Source organism: Cupressus sempervirens, chromosome 2, assembly GCF_028749045.1.
Source record: "Cupressus sempervirens isolate cs-2001-9-10 chromosome 2, ASM2874904v1, whole genome shotgun sequence".
Lineage (NCBI taxonomy): Eukaryota > Viridiplantae > Streptophyta > Pinopsida > Cupressales > Cupressaceae > Cupressus > Cupressus sempervirens.
The window spans coordinates 195,072,700-195,095,565 of record NC_143119.1 but is presented as its reverse complement, the minus strand read 5'-3'; the positions used below and the strand labels follow the sequence as shown (position 1 = coordinate 195,095,565).

The 22,866-nt window shown below is 33.6% G+C and overlaps 1 protein-coding gene across 17 annotated transcripts in view; it reads left to right on the top strand.

Moving 5' to 3' along the window:
- Window positions 1–22,866, top strand: part of LOC149571742 (Metallo-hydrolase/oxidoreductase superfamily protein) — a 299,690-nt gene that overhangs the window by 179,714 nt on the left and 97,110 nt on the right. For all 17 annotated transcript variants that reach the window (XR_016359873.1, XR_016359875.1, XR_016359874.1 and 14 more), the window contains one exon: window positions 9,704–9,781. Coding sequence is in view for 13 of the 17 variants with exons in the window: in XM_089813150.1 (XP_089669276.1) it covers window positions 9,704–9,781 (78 nt within the window). In the remaining 4 variants the exon portion in view is untranslated. The remainder of the gene's footprint in view (window positions 1–9,703; window positions 9,782–22,866) is intronic.

The window sequence follows — 22,866 nt, the reverse complement described above, 5'->3', positions numbered from 1 at the left end:
TTGCACTTATACCTTATACAAATGACTCCCAAGAATTTGGTAGTCCTCCTAATGCTATTAGGGATAGCTTTTGATTGCCAATCTCGTAATTGACTAAAGATAACTGATCTCTCAATTCAGTGATTCTCATGAAGAAGGCATTTACTGATTCTCCCTTATTCATGCTAATATTATTCATTTGTCTTTTTAGAGAAAATTTCTACCATTGTTATTTATTATAAATGCATTTTCAAGAGCTTTAAACATGTGAGATGCTGTTGCATGTTTTGCCACAAGAGGCACTCTATGATCTCGAACAACATCCACTATTATTTTCATGGCTTTCTCATTATTCTTAATCCATAGAGTCTTCACTGGATCATCTTTTGGTTTTTCTTTTTCTTCTATTACAAAGGATTCTAATTTGTTCTCTTTTAATAGAACCATTATACAAAGTTACTAGGATTCAAAGTTGGCACTTGTAATGTGGTGTTTGAATCTTAATATGTTTGTCATTTTGAAGGATAATGAGAGACTACAACTTAATGTGAAAATCTGATCTCTTAAACTTAATGAGATCTTTCCTTAACAAGTTTTTTATACCATGTAAAGTTCCTAATCAGATTTCAATATAATGATAACTGATGCACGATTTTGTTTGCAGGTTCAAACACTAATGCCGATGGATATGATTTACTTCAGAATGTGTATAGCACTACAGTAATAATAGAGATGTTCTTGTAAATGTAATGCTTATGTTCCTTTGGATGTGCTTGCATTAGTAGATTTCGATGCCTAGCACTATCGGGCAGATCGAGTATATATATCAAGGAAGGGTGTGGGAGTGAATGGGCATGTCTCCAAGTGGAGACATGACCATTCACTTTCACACCAATTCGGTGTTTGATTATCATACCCGTTTTGAGTTAGTTAGACATTACACAAGTCTAAACTTATATCAATGATCATAATGAACTCGTTTCATTTATAGTTCGATAATGATATTTACACAGATTGATAATGATCTAAATCAATAGAGATTGGAATATGTCTCGATCATAACTGATATATGATCTCAGATGAAAGTATATATATATGTACATCGGTTTTAGATGTAGTGATCATATGCAAAATGATATTCAATGGAATTATATATATATGTATGTATATATATCAGTATGTAAATCATACTGGTATATATATATATATATATATTTGATCATAGTTATTGTCTAACCGAATCTACATGCTTTAACAAATAGATTTGATGAACATGGTGGATCCTAGAAAATTTAAATAGAGTAGAACAATTAATTATCGTGGATCTCAACAATTTAGCAATCAACAATCAAAATTTAAATTATTCAATCAGAATTCACAACGCATGTAGGAAAGTAGAATGATCAATTACCTTTACAGGAAATAAGAAAATTGAGGAGTATTCTATTCCTCCTATCCATCGAACCATCAGTGATTATGGTGCAACCCTTTACGGTCCATTTCTTTCGGTTGTCCTCTTGCTTAACCTTCATATCCTCTACTATATCATGTAAGAGGTAGCCACTCAACTCAACTTCAGTAGGGGCTTTAAACCTCAAACAACAAATAGTTATGGCATCTATCATGCCTTGCCAATACTTAGACCTATCACAAATAGATTATGATTAGAAATTTAGATGACAAATCGTTATGTAATATGAAATTTGAAACTATGGTTACACAAGTAGAAATAATTAAAATTCAATTCTAAAGTTAAAGAAAATAAATAAAAAAGAATTAATTACTTGACTTCAATAAATGGAATATTGCAAAAGTACCAATTTGCAAATTTGTTTTTTGGCAGTATCATGAATCTCCTTGTTGAAACCCATGCTCTCAAGCGAGGGTTGTGAGCCAGGAGTAGTGCATGGCACAAAGTAACTATCCAATCTGGACTTCCACACTCTAGGTTGAAATGTAATAGGCCCAAGCTCAATATAAGAACCTCTAGCACTAGCACAAGCAGTAGCACTAGCACTAGGACAAAAGGGAGGCCTAGAAGAACCCTTTCCAACACAACCTACAAATGCGGATGTGGGAGCATGGGAGCCAATAACACCTAACTTTCAAGTTGTCTTTTCTTATTTAACTTCTCTTGTTCCAATGTCTCTAATACCATATAACAAAAACATTTTGCCTCAGGGAATTGTTGAGTGCACGGGGTAATATCAAGTCCAGGTTTGCCTACAATATGGTATTTGAATCTATAGATGCCACCCGAATTTATGTTTTTACAAAACTTACATTTTGTTTGATTTTATTTCCAAGTCTCATCCTTTCTAGGCATTGTGGAAAATGAAAGTTAAAGTTGCTGCAAGAAGAAAATTCGATTAAAAACTTAAACTAATAAAAAAAACAGCGAAGCCTACATTCTTTTTGAGAAAATTGTACAATATAAATAGATGTTTGCAAATTTGTTAGAAAGCATTGTATGGTTTGCAAAATTGCACCTTGCAATTTAGTCAAAACCATGTAAAAACAAAAAACTAAAAATCATTTCAGATTTACAAATGAAAACTAAATAAAGTTAACAAAAAATGAAAAATGCACTAGTTGAGTAACAAAGATCGCTTCTGCAAATGTAATACCACTGCCATAATTGATTGTTGTGTTCCAAATACAAATATGAATGACTTATAAATATGAGAGGCGGGGACATGTCCGTATATATATATATATATATATATATATATATATATATATATATATATATATATATATATATATATATATATATATAAGTAGAGTCTAATGATGATTTACCAACAACAAAGTATCTAATGATCAAATCAATTTGATTGAAGCTACAACCTTAACACTCCCTCTTAGCTAGGGAAGATTGTTGTAGAACACATTAAGCTCTCAAGGATATAGATATATCATCTCAATGTGATATTCTTGAATGACATATTTAAGGATAGCAACATATATTCATCAAAATAGATGTTATCTTTCAATATCATTTGAAGTATGATTCAATAAGGAATATCAATTGTAAGATATTTATCAAACTCATATTCTTGTAGTATGTGCACTAGTATCAAATCCGTGATGCGTACCAAGAGAATACGTTATATCCTAGTAGGATATGTGTTATCTGATTTTCGGCACTCCGAGACAACAACTTAATGTAGTCTATTAGATAACAAGTAATCAGGTGTCATGATCACTATCATGACAAGTATGATGGCCTCTGGCATAGTCCAAAACAACAAGTTAGTGTAGTCAATCATGATAACATGTCCAGCTATTGTTAAGATCATCAACTTACAATAGCGACCTCACAAATACATCAATGAAAGTTCGTCACCTTTCATGACAATCCACATATGCAAAATAGTAACCACCATGAACCAAGTCAGAGAGTGGATCAAGGGCTTTCACCCCAACTTCTTTCTCAAAGAGAAGAATGCATTACAAGGAATTTCACGTAGAACTTCTCCCTCATAGAGAAAATATCATTCCCAAGGGATTGCACCTCAAAATTCTCCTTCTAAACAATGATCTTGGGAAGTCAGGTCATGCAGTTACTCCCTTAGAGGCTCTTCTCGGCCAAGGATGCTTGTCGAACTCCCTCTGAATCTGATATCAATCTTTCGACTTTCTAGTGATAAGTCATTATTTCCTCATTACGTACATAGGGGTAGGTCCTTCAAAATTATGCAATCACACACATGTATTTTTCAAACTCCTGAGTATCAATCTTCTGATCTCCTACATTGTTTTATCTAGCTTGATCAGAAGATGACTAATGAGTTCTAGATCACAACTTCTATGGAGCTATTGTCATGAGATCAACTCTGTGATTTTTGGCCCAAAAACTGGCGCGTCGATTCAATTAGTCGCCAAAATTCGCCCAGTCCAAGCCAACTTGGTGAATCGCCTAAATTGGAAAAATCGCAGCGATTTTTCGTTTCTTTGATCATTACCCACCATCTCTCTGAAGTCAATAAGAATCCTGGAAATGGATTTAGCATCTTTGACTTCCCCTTCATAGTCAACCGCCCTGAAAAACATTGCTCCCTTGAGAGATATCGAAATGACATTTATCAGTGGATTGGTTTTACAATCTTTCCGTTCATTAGAAATAATAGATATGCTTGTTTAAATATAGGTGTATGACAATAGTTTTGCTATGTACAACAAAAATAACTCTTAAAATCTCCCATGAACGACTTTGGTTGTAGTACTAATTGAAGAGTATACTAGTGTACAATGACATTTGAACGTGAGAGAATGATATATGGCAATGGTGTAACCTAGACACAACAATATAATCCCTAAGAAACACCTGAAATACAATATTTTTGATCTATGTGTAATATGTGGTCTAAAAGTGCTTCAAGTAGTCATTAACAAAATATTGGTTTGATTTACTTGCAAATATGAATCTATCCAAACTGAAATTTTCAAGATCAACACAAATGTATTTTAGCAATACATCATTGATTAATATGTATAGAACACTAAGTTTATATAGAAATGTATACTTATTTAATTAATAACTAACCTATATAGTTAATCAATTCATAGACTAATCAACATTAACATTTATATTTTTTATTTAAATATATCAACAATACATATTTCATTATCTCATTTATTAATTACATTTATCATGTGCATTATTTCTTTTAGAAACAATAAATTAATTAAGCAATACACATGGTCATACATAAAGGGGCCCTAGTCCCAGTTATCATGACCCTACAAAATAGTGATTGGGCAGTATATAATAAGCCCATGCCCCTCAATCAATAGGAACCCCCTAATAGGCAACAAAAGAAAAAGTAAACAAATAAAACAAACAAAGCAATAAAAGGGGTGACACTATTGACCCCACTCTTTATGCAAATAAGACACTACTACCATTTAAAAGAAATAATTCGAAAGGGCGAATCCCATACATATGACCTGTTATTTTGTGCAATAAACTTGACATTTGACATCGAAGGTGGGAAGCAGTTTAACTCCACTTATAAACTAACACTCCGTTCCATAAAAATTCGAAAGGGCGAATCCCATACATATGACCTGTTATTTTCTGCAATAAACTTGACATTTGATATCGAAGGTGGGAAGCAGTTTAACTCCACTTATAAACTAACACTCCGTTCCATAAATCTTCGTGAAACGGAGTTGGACTCGTAAACTTTGAGCGAGTCCAAAGATGGTATCTAGGCAACTTGGATAACATCTATAACCTCAAATCCATGAACCAAATAGTAATAACATTTGGATATGTTTGAAGTATAACTATTTCCTAGTTATAAACATAAGCTATTCAAAATCCTATGTAATAGTTGTTTATAAGGTTAGTGACAATCAAGGTGTGAATGAATCACACTATCACACTCATAGTTGGAAAACTCGCCAAGCCTCCCAAAAGATTAATTGGGAAAAACTCGGGAACCTAAAGAACTGCTGAAATTTAATTAAAAATACATTTATTTTGCAAAATTTAATGAGAAGATGCATCTAATAAGTTAATTAAAGGCAACACAAAAGAAACAAGCATAGTTTAGATATATATAAATGCATAATGCGTACAAAATTGCATTCTCATGCGGAATGCTCATGGTAGGAAGCAAAATAGTAAATAGTTTCAATCTGTCAAACTAGAAGTAAATACTAAAAGTCTAAATACATCAATAATCAATACAATCACATCTTCCTCTTTCCACTTGCACTAGCAGGAAAGCGAGGGGGTCTAGTCCTAGAAGAAGTGCCCCGCACTGGGATAGGGCGTGAGCTGCGTGACTGTGAACTCTGTGGCTGTGCCCCTCGCTCGACTGGCTCGGGGTCCTGGAAGAGGATGCATCTCCTCCTAATGGTAATGCCTCATCCTCTGAGCCTGAATCATCATCCTCCTCATCCTCATCCTCTATGTCATCCATTGTGAACTGAAAATCAGTTTCAGCATCCCCCTCCATGGCCTGCCTCTCCAAATCAGCAATCTCATCCGGTGTAAACAATGGACCTGGCTCTTGTGCTGTCCAATCAGAATAAGGATCTATCTCATCTAGATCAAGTGGACCAGGTAGTTCTGAGATCTGTGCCTTTTTTATGCGCAACTTAAGACTATAGTGCACATAAACAAGGTCATTAAGCCGTTTTTTAGTCATTCTATTTCTTTTCTTTGTGTGGATGGACTCAAATAAGCTCCAATTGCGCTCACAATGGGATGAGCTACAAGGTTGGGATAGGACTCTAAGAATACCTCCAAACCTTCTTCTCTCCACACCTCAAGGCTCTAGACAATGCAAATACAACAAAGAATGAGCAAACAAATCACTTTCTGCCCTTTTTAGCCGTCACAGGCCGCAGGCTAGTAAATCGCGAGTTTTAACCAAAAACTCGCTGAGTTTTTGACGAGTAATCGCCGAGTTTTTGCCTCACTGCCGAGTTTTTCCAATTGTGAGTTTTTCTGGGATTTACTCGCCTAGCTTAAGTACTTGGCGAGTCTTTAAAACTCACCGACTAATCTGCGAGTTTTCCATCTATGGTCACACTATCTTCAATCTTTTTCTTATTTTCTAATTTTACCTAGTTAAGCTATTATAAAGAGAATTTCTTAAGGATTCAAAGCTTATCAAATTATCGAAGCAAAAATATTGGATGCTTTGGAGGAAAATGAAAACAATTTTGAACAAACAATCTATCATCATTTTGATATTGGTGTATCTTCTAGTTCAAGGCTTGAAAATTTACACTAGTATGGGAAAGATGAGGATGTTGATTGTATTTGTTTTTTTTTAATTTCAATTTTGACATGCTATCATATGTAAACAGTTGTAATGATGTTATACATTTATTGTTTATAATTTTGTTGTATTACAGTGTATTGTTTGACTTTGAAAATATTAAAATTTATATTTTGAGACTTCGAGGATTATATGTGTTTTGTTCAGTTATGACAAATTGATAGTTAAGTTGGACTTTAATATTTTCTAAATTGGCAAATAAGACACTACTGCCATTTAAAACAAAAAAATTGGAAGGGTGAATCCCGTACATTCGGCCGGTTATTTTGTGCGATACACTTGGCATTTGCCATTGAATGTTGGAAGCAGTTTAACTTCACTTATAAACTAGCACTCTGTTCCAAAATCTTTGTGAAACGGAGTTGGACTCATAAACTTTGAGGGAGTCCAGGGATGGTATCTAGGCAACTTGAATAACATCTATAACTTTGAATCCATGAACCAAATAGTAATAACATTTGGATATGTTGGAAGGATAACTGCTTCCTAGTTATAAACATAAATTATTCAGAAGCCTATGTAGTAGTTGTTGATAAGGTTAGTGATAATCAAGGTGTGAATGTATCACACTATCACACTGTCTTCAATCTTTTTTTAATTTTTCCATTTTACCTAGTTAAGCTATTAAAAAGAGATTTTGTTCAAGGATTCAAAGTTGATCAAATCATTGAACAGAAGCAGAAAAATTGGATGCTTTGGAGGAAAATGAAAACACTTTTGAACAAACAATCTATCATTATTTTGATATTGGTTTACCTTCTAGTTCAAGGCTTGAAAATTTACACTAGTATGGGAAAGACGAGGATGTTGATTGTATTTGTTTTTTTTAATTTTAATTTTGACATGCTATCATATGTAAACAGTCGTAATGATTTTATACATTTATTGTTTATAATTTTGTTGTATTACAGTGTATTGTTTGATTTTGAAAATATTAATTTTTTTATTTTGAGACTTTGAGGATTATATGTGTAATGTTTCAATTACGACAATTTGATAGTTAAGTTGGACTTTAATATTTTCTAAATGCTTTCCTTTACTTTTTGTGTGATAATGAAGTTCTTTTCTTTTGTGGAAACTGTGCTGAGTTTTTCGTTTAGTTTGTGTAAGTCCCAAGTCCAAGTCAAGATCTCGAGCTGTCTGAGTCTGAGTTTTTGAACTATGATATGCGAAATTTTCAGAAACGCAATAATTTCATATGAACAAACATGATGAACGTTTAGCTACAACTTTCCTGTATGGTGAATATTAGGCAAGTTTGGTGACTGGATCTGACAAAAGAAATTCTGTTAACAGAAACAATGGTGAGACAAATGACCTAGGGAGGTCACTTGGCTGCTGGAAACAGTCAATTAGAGATTGTGCAATAGTCTCAATCCTTCACAAATGCTGATCATAGTCGATAAAAATGTCTACAGACAGCAAAGAATATTGGTGCTGTTTGCCCAAAGTGCTGTTGTAAGGTCCTCCTAGCTGGTGTCCCGAAATATGGCTTGCAAGTTGATGGAAAAAAAAGTAGTTCGTCTAGATTTGCTCCCAAGCAATGACATTGCCAATTAAATTAGCTAGAAATGTTATCGTGACAATAAATGATGACAACTTTTTTCAGAAGAAATCCTCCAATGTGGTTGCATGGTCATTACATCTGTGAAATGCACAACATATGATGATGAAGTTTCCTTGTCAATGCTGGTGAGCTTTAGTTGATGGTTGTATACGTTGTTTGGTGCTGTAATGATATGGTTATTGTTCAAAAATACTGTTTTCTCTATAGAAACATTGGAGAAGAAACAAAATGTGTCTTTAAGTTACCAACCAGCAATGTGGAAATAAAGGGTACTTCTCCCAAGGGTTAGTGTCCAAGATCTAATATGAATGGATGGTGCAACGAGCCCAAAAGTTGAAATGTACAGTGGAACCCACTATCAAGAATTGCAAATCTGTAAATGGTCTAAATAAGCACACAAGGAACTCTCAAATGGAGTTGCCAATGCTGGCAATTACAATTTTTGCTCCCAAATCCAATAGTCAAAATCCTAGATGGTGTTTTTCCTTAAAGATTTTTTCAATCAATTAAGTTTTTCTCCCTTGGAAGCAAACTTTGAATGCATTTTAAAATTGTATGATGAAAATGATATCCAAATGAAACCAACTGCCCTTGTTTTTTGGCACTTCAAATGGGCCCATGTTTCCAATTTCCATGAGTAAAAATTTTTAATTTTGTTTTTCAAATAATTTCAATTTTTTGTTTTTTTTAAGTGACAGGAATTTTTTTTTATTAATTTTATATACATTGTTCCTAAAATTAGAAATTGTTAGAAGCAACTTAAAATAATATTATAAATTATTTCTCTTGCTTTATTCGTTATCCTATGGGAAATGGGTACATAATAGAGAACATCTTGGGATGATGTCAAAATACATGGGTCAAATTCCACAAAATTTGAAAATTATTCTAAAAGTGCCTATGGTAACCTTCAAACAACTGGGTGTAAATATCACGTATTAGCATACCTACTTACACTTAACTCGGGGATAATAAGATGAAAAAGGATTAACACATAACATTGTCAAGGCGTATTCAAGTGTTTTCATTATTAAATTGGTTCTTTCCCTTTAACGCACGAATGGAAATGTTTGTTTTTACTCAAAATGTAAGCAGTTCATTGTATATTATTTTCACACTTTTACCATTTTAATAATTTAGCTATTTTTCTTTTGGTGAAATATATGGGTTAATGCTTTCATCAATTCCTTACATGCCAATTTACTGTCCTAGTATAATATACTCTTCATGAAATGCAATTGACATTCCCGTTGTAATAGAGTTAATGCATGAGTTTGAATGGATCACATGCATATTTTATCTTTTATTTTGTTCACACTAATGGAGGTAGTTATCTATAATGACATTCATTCAGGTCTTTCAGCAATACAAAAATGCAATCCAAGTGCTATTTTAATAGCTCATGAGGCGACCATACGACGGATTGGAAAAGGTCTGCACATGTACTCTCTCTCTCTCTCTCACACACACACACACACACACACACACACACACACTTGCTCATATTTACACACAAATAGATAGACACAAACACACATAAAGATAGATGCACATGCATGTAGACAAATACTGAAAAACACAAACACCTACACATGCAAACAAGCAGACACACACAACAGAATAATTTCCTATAATGGACTCAAGTGCACAAAGTTTCATAGTTATACACCAGTATTCATGTGTCCATGTAATTAATGTGGGCGTGACTTTATTTTGGCATTTTTTGTATATTATGTACTAGTATTATCTAGAAGTTTAGCAGCTTTTTACTAATCAACAAAATGCAAACTAGGGATGTGCTCCCTTTCTATCCAATCCAATAAAGTTACATTATAGATTGTTGAACAATAAAAATAGAAAATTAAAATTAGACTGACATTGCAGATAATAAAGTGAACAATGATTTTCACTATATCATTCTGTTCATTCCGTTTGCATTACATTCAATAGACTGGTTTTATATAACCATCAATTCCCATGCAAAAGCTTATGGGAATGAACGTCCCAACTAACCTAATTACAAAATAATTAAATGATTCAATGTTAACCTTATTTCCTAACAACTCTCTCTTAATGTTTACATTATGAGGAAAAACATGAACAAGACTATGAGTAGACCATATTTCCTGGTCTAGGTAAATGTTTTGAATCTCCGACTCTTTGTAAACATCAACCTAAACTTCTAGGTCTAGGCTAATGGCTGATTATCTAACCTTCATCACATTAACCCAAACTCCTTTTGTCTGAACAAATTTTCCAACCGTACCTGTGAGTCAGGACATACTCTATTATCCAAAAGATTACCACTCCTCATGCCTGCAAATCAAGACATAATTATCTGCAAAGTAAAAGCAAGTACTATGCAGATCGAGACAAACTAAATTATCTAGAAAATCCTCTCCTTTCTACATGAAGAGGGATTCAATGTATGCCAAGTGCCTATTTTTTTTAGGGACAAATAAGAAGTGCCTCTCATGCAATAAATCACCCCTAAGTGAGAGGCTAAGTTGGGATGATTGATATCCTCCAACCTCTATTTTGTCCAATCTTCGATAAAACCTATTTAATTCTTAGACAACGTATACATCTGCAGAGTCATTGTGAGGGGAATCTTGATTATACATTGCAAAGTTACATCTTTCTCCATCAGTTTAACTAACAATTAAAGCATTATCTGTTTTCTAACTTGGCATCAATAAGATCTCTGGTACATTGAATACAATTCATTAAAACATGCCCTTTTTTATTATAATAGAAGCATTTGATGTTATTTTCCCCTGTTGAAGCATTAGTCTTCCTTTTGACAAACAAAGCAGTTACTTTATTAACTGAGTTTTAGAGATCCTTTTCTCTTCATCAAGCAAGCAAGATATAACATTTTCCAAGCGTGGATTTGGATTCTATTGTTTTAAAGTAAACACAATGTTGTCAAAACTTGAAAGCATGCTATTTGTTAAAGTTGGATCAGATTTATATGCTATAAGAATTTTAATTCTAATCTCTGTTTTGCTGTTGTATATACAGATCGAACAATACTTAATATTCTTTGTTGATCTCAATATTACAATAATAATAATTGGCAATGTATATCAATAGCAATTTACTACAAGTTGATATCGATCTGCTATGATCTCAATATCAATATCAAACTGAAATATACAATGACAATGTTACTTCCTTCTGAATTTGTCTTGAAGCACGGTATTAGTGCAATATGATTACGAGCCGATATTAAACTAAGGCAAATTACTACTGTTGAGATAAGTATCGCCACTGTATCTTGATTCCACACTTATTGATTTTAGTACATTCCAAGAATGAGAACCACCTCCATATGCTAAGTCACAAGGTTCGAGTTTGAGTTCGAGTTCGACAACTATGAAGTTTGGATGATGTTCAACAAGGCAAAGAAAATAAAAAAAATTCGACAATAAATTCGTCTTATATAATTTTCCAAAAAAATATAAATATATGATCATGATTGTAAATTATGATTTTTTTTACTTTTCTTTACTAATAAATATAATTAAAATATATTAAAAATAATTGTTCTATTTAATTTTTACTAATGAAATAAAAGTGTGAATATTACAAAATTAAAGATAATAGAAAAGTATTGTAATAATAATTAAATTAATAATCACATATAAACATACTAAATATTAATATTTTACTGATAATAAATAAATAAAAATATATACACATGAATATTTCCTACAATAAATACATATCAATACAAATATTTTACTCTTAATAAAAAGATACTAAAATAACATTTATTTTAATAATCTTATAAAACATTAAAACATAATAATAAAATACTATTTACTATTATAATCTTAATAAAGTTTCAAAGCTAAACAAATAAACAAAAAATGGTCGCTCGTTGCTGTAGAAAACGAATAGACCAAGTTTTGGCCATCACTAGAGAGACCATTGACTAGGAAGTTTGTACAAAGTTCAACAGACACACCAGTCGGACATAGCTAAGCAAATGTGAGCGACAGGAGACTGGAGCAAAACACATCTTCAAATACCTTCAGACACAACCCTTCGACGGCGGCACAATATTCAAATGCTCAAACAATCTTTTTGCCCTAAGTTCAGATACGATTGGATGCATTTTTAGTAGACTATGGGCATTGTTTTACAAGCTTTTGTTTGCCTAGAAATTTGATAATAGATTCGTACAAATTTCATGACGAATTTTAAAGATTTTTAATATTTTTATGGGTTTGCCGAATTTTGAACCTAAAGCAGAAAGTTCGGCGAACCCTATGACTTAGTCCATATGTATATTATTGAAGGGCCATGTCTCCCATAGAGACATAGCTCTACACGGACCATATGGTCTTGCATAGAGTCATGTCTCTGCGTGAGACATGCTTCGATGCTTTGTGTTCAACAATAACACTTGTCCATTAACATATATTATAATTGCAACCATACACACATTAATATCAATATGATAAGAACATAATGATCATCAATTATAGATGAATATATTTAATAATAGAATTACTATATATTTTTATATAATTGGTGATCATGACTAACTATACTCATAGATAGCAGAGATTGTTATGATAAACATAATCATCTTAAGATGTTGCAGATAATCAGATTAGTGAAGGATAGGAATCAAATTTTCAAAATTGACAATCCAATTATACATTTGATTATGTCGGTTAGATCAATTTGATTGAAGCTACAAATCATTAATACTCCCCCTTAGTTAGGGAGGATAATTACTATACTAATGTAAACACAATAGATCAATTTATTGTGTGAGAGAAAGATATCACCTCATTGTGATATCATGAGTTATGGCATGTCCATTACTATCAAGTCACATGATATTTACCATCATTCAATATTTATTACAGTATGTGCACAGAAATCAAGTCACATGATCCCTACCATAAGGATATTTATTCATGACATATCCATGGACAATACATCACATAATATCCACCATGAATATCTTAGTAATATAACTCATTATGGCTATCTATAGACATCGATTCACACAATATCCATCATGATAATATGGTTAACTATTGTAAAGTTGTCACCTTACAATAACAACCTGAAGTAAAAGTGATCATCATTGAAAGATCATCATCTCTCAGTGATGGTCACAAGGGCCCATGAAGTCATGGAGTGACACACATGATGAAAGAGTTTACACATCTTTAGAATATGTTGGTACAAAAAATTACATTGCTAAGATTCAACCTCAATTAAAATTACATTTTTACCATTCCAAGCTTACCTCTAAAGTATTCAACCTTTGTGTTGGAGAGAGGCTTTACTATGAAGTAATGGAAAATATTTGCTTGATATTAATAGAGACCGTGAGGTCAATATATACAAAAGAATGAGAGGATGTTTCCTTAGGAAACGATCGTAAAGAATACAGACTTTCTATTCTAGCTAATAGAAAACTAACAGTTATCTACAACCTAACTAAATATTAGAAACATTCTAATATTTACAATAAATTACAAATAGATAACCATTAACTATTAATAGAAGCTATCTATTATCGTAATACCCTCCCTTAATGGTTAATCTATCCACAACACCAAGCTTTCCTCTGAATTTGACAACCTTATCAAGACCAAGAGGCTTGGTGAGAATGTTTGCAGTTTGATTTGTTGTAGGAACATAGTGCAAGTCTATTGTCCTGTCTTCAACTAGCTCTCGTATGTAGTGACATTAAACATCCACATGCTTGGTTCGTTCATGGAAGACTGGGTTCTGTGTTAATTTGATAATGCCTTCGTTATCAACAAACAAAGTGGTCGGTCCTGCTGGTGACATCTACATATCCCCAAGCATCCAACGAAGCCAAACTTCACAACTTGCCTTGATTGTCCCTTTGTATTCAGCCTCTGTGGAGGAGAGAGACACTACTTGTTTCTTCATGCTAGTCCATGTGACTACACCTTATCCCAAAATTGAACACATCTAGAATTTGACATTTTATCATCAATAGAGCCTACTCAATCTGAATCTGTGAACCCACAGAGTCTAGGATTAGAACTTGGAGAGTAAAGAAGTCCATAATCTATAGTGCCCTTCACATAATGAAGCACACGCTTTGTTGCCATCTAATGATCAACCTTGGGAGCTGTCATCAAGCGGGAGTTATAGTTGACTGAGAAGCTGAGATCAGACCTAGTAGCAGAGAGGTAGATGGGACTGCCCACTAGTTACTTGTATGTAGTATCATCAATGGGAGTAGATCAAACTTGGTTGATAAATTGAGACCTTTCTCCATGAGTGTAGATGTAGGCAATAATGCATGAACTCAAGGTCAATCATATCAGAAGATTGACATAAATTCTATTTGCTTCTTTGAATCAAAGATGCCGAATTGCCAGTGATGATCAAATCCTCCACATAAATAACCAGAAGGATGATGTCACTGTCAGTAGTCTTGATGTACAAATTTGAGTATGAAGAACTCCTTTGGAAGCCTTTAGTCACTAAGGTACTTATCAATTTTCATGTACCATGCCCAAGGGGCTTGCTTCAAGCCATAGAAAGCTTTCACTAATTTGAGAACCTGATGTTCTTTATCAACAACCTTGAAACCTGGAGATTGTGTCATGTAGACCTCTCCATGGAGATCACCATTTAGGAAAGCACTCTTAACGTCCATCTGATGGACCTGATGGAGCCCTAATTTAGGCAAATTAGAGCTTCCATTTGAATATTATCTTCCATTATTTTTCTAGAAGTTGCCTATGTTCTGCAAGACGATGATACATATGTTCAGTTATATCACAACTTTATTACTGAACTTAAAACAAAGATATTAATCCTATAATCCATCCATACAGAGATCACAAAATGTGGATCAGAAATATAGAAAAGCATTGTGATCTACAACAGGAACAATAGAGATGAATAGGAGGAATTATTCCACGATGGACTTGATGGAGCTCTAATTTAAGCAAATTAGAGCTTCCATTTGAATATTATCTCCCATTATTTTTCTAGAAGTTGCCTATGTTCTGCCAGACGAGTATACACTTGTTCAGCTATATCACAACTTTATTACTGAACTTAAAACAAAGATATTGATTCTATAATCCATCCATATAGAGATCACAAAATGTGGATCAGAAATATAGAAAAGCATTGTGATCTACAACAGGAACAATAGAGATGAATAGGAGGAATTATTCCATGAAAAGTTGGGAAGTAGTTAGTATCAACATGTTTCAATAGTTATGTCTTTGCCTCCCAAAAGGGGGTTAATATTGCTATCCAAGAAACTATAGAAAAGGGGATTGATGATTATTGAAACATGATTTATCAATATAAATTTCTAGATTATTCCCTTTATTATCTATTGTTGATCATTATTGAAATCCATTTATATTTCATTCTTGTGGTAGAAGAGTGAGCAATTTGAACATGCTTAGTTGAATTGTTGATCATGGATTACAGTTTGCTCTGAATAAACTTCTGGCATTAAATATTATCATTAACGCCAATTTTTGAAAGATTGACTTTCTAATTCATACAGATGAGAGTATTCAGTGAAGATATGAAAAATACCATATTGTGGTAATGCCATATATAAGAGATGATGGAAACAATATGCAACATGCATAGTAAAAGAATGATATGCCATTTCCATGTTAGTAAAGAAGCACGGTATGATCAAGAGTATGTATAAATTGATTTAGCATACACAACAATCAAGAATACGGTTCTTTGGGGAGGCTTGATAAGGCAAGACAAGGATGCCTCAAGAATGAGTTATTATCTAAACAGAACCTTGTCACTCTTTGCAGAAGTGTTTGAATCAAGAAGAAATACTCAATGACATATATGGATAAAGTATATTGATCTTCTGGCCCATGCATCCAAAGATTTATGAAATCTATCTCTTATAAACCACGAGAAATTCAAAAACTAATTGCTAATGTCATTGTGTTTGGAAACACACTCGCAAGAGTAAAGTCTTCATCGGAGGTCTGATATCTATTTGGAACGTGGCAGTTATAGTTAACAAACAAAGTTGAAGATTCATGATTGAAATTTTCAACACAATGAGTCAACGTATGAAGAAATGGAAATATACAGGAGGCCACGAAGTTAGTGATGAGGAACGATATATATTGATGGCATGAAAGAACAAAAGCCCAACCTGGAGACAATTACTGAGTGGTTGTGCGGTAGATTTGAATTATAGCAGTACTCACATGAAATTGACAGCAATATGATGAAGTCAATAGTTTCCAAAAAATATGTGTTTGGAGATACACAGTCAAAGAATAAATCTATGAGAAAGATAATACTGGCATCATTATGAGTGAAGGCATTAACCATTAACGTTGTTTCTATTACCTTGTGTGCTCATGGAAATAATAAATTCATATATTGCTTAGTATGGAAAGGCCCAATAAACATGTTTAACATGTTTAAATGTTTCCTCAAAGAAAATGATGAGATTAAGAGAATAATTTCAAATGGGTTCAATGTTTGATGAAAAGAAACAATTTTCTATTCCAAGCGGTCACACCCATACAAGGATAAGATATAAAAAGTGGTCTATCATGGATTGGAAAAATAAAGATAGTCAAAAAACATATTCTCAAGGAGGAGTATTTTATATCTACTTGTATGGAGGAATAAGGGCTATAAAATGGCTTTGTAATATAAATTCAATTATTTTATTTTAATAATAAAATAAAAGGCCTGTTGTTTATTTTCAAAGGCATAGAGATGTAAATTGCAGATGAATCATCCTTTATAATTATTATTTTTAAATTCTGAAAGCAATTTTAATGTCGAATAAGTGAACATGGTCATTTAGTATATTAAATTGGATTATCGCAAATATTGTAATATATATAGTTGTTTCCGTATTTGTGTCTAGTTTGCCTCCCTACCAGAGGAGACCAAATTCAATCTGGACTAATTTAAGATTGAATAATATTTGATTTGTCGCATCTTTATTGTTAAATTGTTGATAGTTCAAGTGCATAAGAACTTTATAGAGTTGTACGTGAAAATTCATTGAAGTTGACTCTGTTGCCCAAATAAGTTAAAGCACTAGTTTATTGGATCTATATTTGAAGTCAGAAGATCTATAACTTCCTTCCTACAAGCATCAAATTCATTATTGACAAAAATTATACAAAATATCCAACTATTCTAAAGTACTCAGCATTGCATTTCATTTTAATCGAGTTCCAAGACCTTTCTAGCCAAGAACTCACCAAGCTTAAATTCGCTTTAGAAAGATTCTGAATTAAGTGATCAGGTTCGAGGAGAAGGTCTACCTGCCTAGGTGTAGGAGAGCCTGAAGTGCAGGGGAATCAAGGTTATTCTCATTCGTTGACCAGAACTGATTGTGAAATCCTATTGGAAAAGTGACAGGCTCTTGGATTTCTAATATGCGGTTTTGGGAACCAACAGGACCTTCCAGCTAAACTGTGCAGCCATGGCTAGGAGTAATATGATTTTGCTCATCTTTGCACTAGGAGCAAAGGTCTCCTCATAATCAATGCCTTGACACTGAGAAAAGCCCTTTGCAACTAAACGAGCTTTGTACTTATCCAAAGTACCATTAGATTTGTATTTGATTTTGTAAACCCATTTGCAGCGAATGAGTTTCTTCCCTGGTGGAAGATCAAAAAGGGCCCAGGTGTTATTCTTTAGCAAGCTCTAGTGTTTAGATGTCATAGCTTGTCCCCACTTTGGATTTCCTTTAGCCTCAGAATACGTTTGAGGTTCAAACACACTGCGAATGTTGGCCATAAGAGAAAAATTAACTGACTCTGTAGGTTTTCTGTTTTTTCGAGCTGTTCTTCCCTCAATGAGCTCATCATCACGAAGATCAGCAAGTGTCTTAGCCCAACACTTAGGCCAAAGAGGAGAATCACCAACATTAGTATTATGAGATGCTTTATGATCAAGTTCCTCATGAAAAGAATCTGGATCAAACTCAAGGGAAGCATCTACATATCTGCGTGATCTTGTAGAACTTGGAAGTGTCTGTACAAGGATCACTGGTATAATTGGAGCTACATGAGCTACTAGAGCCCTCCCATCAGGTGGACCTAATAGAAGTCTAACTCCCAAATCATGAGCCTTCATTGGCTGATCTGCTAGATCAGGAATTGGAGAAATAGGCATGAAAGGCCCTCACTGCTCATCAAAGACTACATCACAACTGTATAGGAGATGAGACGTTTTAGTGTTGATCAAGTGGTAGGCTTTATGGAAACTACTATATCTAGGAAGCATAAGTTTCTAACTCTTGGTATCCAACTTGGTGTTGACACATCAGGGATCTAAACAAAAGCAAGAGAGCCAAAAACCTTTAGGTGACTAATTCTGGGCTTGTGACTTGACCAGTACTCTTCTAGAGTCTTACCTTTGACTGTAACTGTGGGTGATTGGTTCAAAAGATATATCACAGTGTTAACTGCTTCTGCCTAGAACTTCTTCGGAACATGTCTGTGTTCGAGCATGTATTACAAACCCTTCAGGTTGCTCTAGGTACACCTCCTCTTCTATTATGCCATGAAGAAATGCAGTATTCACATTCATCTGGTGAATTTTGCATCATTTTGATGCAACAATAGTAATCACAACTTTGATGAATGTGTATTGAGCAATTGGAGCAAAATGTTTCTTCATAATCAATTCCTTCCTTTTGAGAAAAGCCTCTAGTAGTAGATCTTGCTTTATATTTTTCTATACTGCCATCTACAACATGCTTGATTTTGAAGAGTTGTTTAGATGAAACCAATTATTTATCTTTTGGTCCAGGTACAATGTCCCAAACATCATTGTTAAGAATATATCAATATTCTTCTGTCATGGCATCTTTCCAGACTTGATGTTAGAAAGTTTCCTCAACACTAGAAGGTTCCGATTTGATGATTTCACTCACAAAGGATCATCAGACGACTCCATAGGTTCATTTTGAGTATCATCTGCCATAAGTTCATGGAGCTCTCTCTAAACCTCATAAGTATGATCCTTTTCCATATTTTGTGGAGATTTGTGATCTTCAATATCTATTTCATGAATATCTTTGGATCTTTTAAATGGAACATCTTCTTCAAAAATTACGTGCCTGCTTAGGTTAATTAATTTTTGCCGAGGGATATAAATCCCATAGGATTTAGATGTTTCACTATACCCAATAAATATTCCCCTTTTCCTCGAGGGTTCTAGTTTGCATCTCTTTTATTTGGGTATGTGAATATAAATAGGACAACCAAAGATTCTTAGATGGCTGGTTTTATTCTTGTACATGGTTCATTTGGGGGTTTATTGTCCAAAAGGGAGTGAGGACATCTATTTTGAATATAGACAACAATGCCAATGACTTCAATCCCAAAAGAAGTTTCAAGGTTTTGGTCATGCATCATGCCTTTGATTACTTCTACTTTTGTCCAATTTTTCCTTTCTGCCACCTAATTTTGTTGAGCGTTGTAAGGAACAATAAACTCCCTCTAAATCCCAACATTATTACAAAAGGTTTCTAAGTTAATAGAGACGTATTCCTCCCCATTATCTGATCTCAGGGTTTTGATTCTTTTGCATTAGATATTTTTTATTAGAACCTTGAATTCCTTAAGTCTTATAAGAACTTCATCAAACTCTTTACATTTAGAAAATATATCCATGTTTTGCTAAAATAGTCGTCTACAAAAATAACAATGCAAAAATCCTCCTAAAGAGGATACTGTCATAGGTCAACTTAAATCTAAATGAATAAGTTCTAATACATCTTTAGATCTACTTTCACTACTATGAGAGGTGCCTTTGGTGTTCTTTACGAAGGCACACCCTTTGCAAGGTCCTTCATGTTCTTGTTTAAGTTTAGGTAGACCTGTCACCATTTTCTCTATTGGAGGTAGAGCACGGAAGTGGAGATACCTAAAAGTTCTATGTAAATTCTGAAATGTGTTAGAAGATTCATGAATTAAGGCTTGAGAAGGGGAAGTGCAAAGCTTGTATAAGCATCCATGTGGAACTCTTATAATGTGAGATTTCTTGATGTTTAAATTCTTGGGCCATGGAAGAACTTTATCGTCCATGAATGTAATTCAATATCCTTTGTCTTCAAGGGCTGTAATGGATACATGTAACAAGAGTCCTGATTGCATTATTTATTTCATACATATTTTCTAAGGATGTGAACATGTCATATGCAGTATCAAGTTTTGATATGATTGGAACTATATGATTCTTTACACCTTCCACTAATATTTTCATGGTTTTGATATTGTTTTTCATCCATCGACATTTCTCATCATCTTTGCTAGGTATAGATGTTTCCTTTTTCACAAATGACTCCAACTTATGTTCTTTTAGGGCAACCATTATTGTAGATCTCTAAGATACAAAGTTTGATGCTCCTTCAAGTCGATCCTCAAATCTGACGTCATTCACCATTTTGTAGAGTATATAAAGAATTCTAAAGATATTTAATGGTAGTCTAGATTATCGCTTATAAATCTGATTTGGATCTTCCTTATGCTGACTCTGATACCATGTTAAAGTTAGATCAGATTTATATGCTATAAGAATTTTAACTCTAGTCTTTGTTTTGTAGGTGTATATGCAGATCGAACAATACTTAATATTCTCTATTGAGCGCATTTTACAATAATAATAAATGGAAATATATATCAATACCAGTTTGCAATGAGTTGAAATCTATCTGCTATGATCTCAATATCGATATCAAACTCATATATACAATGACAATGTTACTTCTCTCCGAATCGGTCTTGAAGCATGATATTACTGCAATATGATTATGAGTCAATATTAAACTAAGGCAAAGTACTGCTGTTGAGATAAGTATAGCTGTTGTATCCTTGTTCTGCACTTATTGTTTTCAGTACATTATAAGAATGAGAACGACCTCCATATGTATATTATCGAATGGCCTTGTCTCCCTTAGAGACATAGTTCTACGCAGATCATATGGTTTCATGTAGAGTCATGTCTCTACATGACATATGATTCAACGCTTTGTGTTCAACAGTATCAACCATTTATTCACATTAATTATAATTGCAAGCATACACACATTATTATGCTAAGCCTGCTAAGTAAGATCACAAGGTAAGTTCAAGGCTCTTTTATTGTAGATACTTGCATAATTGAAATGATGCAATTTGTTGGATCATAAAGGGGACTTACACTAGTTCATTCAAGACTTGCCAACTTGACTCTAATGATTTAGCCTTGCAATGAAAATATACTTTGGTTTTCAACTCCTAGGCTCTAGCTTAACTTGTACTACTACTTTTACTTCTAACTATGAATGTAAGGAAGTATTGATGGACTTGGACTCTACTAGGTGTAATCTTGCCAACGACTCCACCCACCTAATGCAAGCTTCTATGATAGGTACTAAAGATTTTCAAATCAATATCTCACCTTTAATCCCACCAAAACATTGCAAACTAAAGTTGAAGCTATGTGTTTTGATCAGGCTTTTCACACAAGGCGATTCTTACATTCCATAAGAAGCTAAAGGCCTGGATTTGTTTGAGTCTAACAATTAAACATCCACATAAACTAAATTACTTAAAGCAAAATCTATTCTAACAACTCGAAATGAAAATCTTTTGCAAATGAGGGATGTAGATAACCACACAATAACACAAACTTGATCACACCAATTCACCATGGAAAACAGAACAATGAAAAATAGAGCAAATTTGACATTATATTAGCAACAATACTCAAACAACCTCCCTTGCAAATGTGAGGGGGTGGGGTTTGTATAGGAGCCCCAATTACAATGAATGACCATGATTGATTTAGAATCAAGGGCCTAAATTAATCCATTACAAAACCTAATTAGGGAAACCAAAAGTAGCCAATAGAAATAAAGCACCACAAAATAAGCCAATGAGAAAATTCAAAGGCTTGAGAACCAATAAGAAGCAAGGAGCTGCCTAGTCATCATATAAGTCATCATCCAAGATGTATACTTTCTTTTCCTTTTGCCTTCTAGTGAAATCAAGGAACTTAAGCATAATTTCACTATGCTCCTCCATGTGAATACTATGAAGGTTTCCATGCTGCATTTCCATAATCTCCAATTGTTCCATGCATGTGTCTACTGTGTTATCCCAATCCGAAAAGTAGCACTGTAGACCATTAATAGGGTAAATGAATGAGAGGAAGCCGGACTAGTGACATCAAGAGAATCCATGCCTTTGAAATAAGATGATTCTAATCTCTCCATCAACTCTTCTGAATATACTAACCAGATGTATCAAAATCAAGATCGAGCAACTCCTTGATTGCAATAAGAACCTTCAAACATATCCTCAAGATAGGATCCTTAATATCACTACGTTGTCTACAAGTGTTACATCCCAATTTTTGACCTAATTTTAAATGTTCATATAGTCGTTGAGATGTCATGTGAATTTAGTTGATAGTTGAAATTTGTTATAATCATGTGAAATGGTAAGATGGTTAATTGTTATAAATTCATATGAAGAT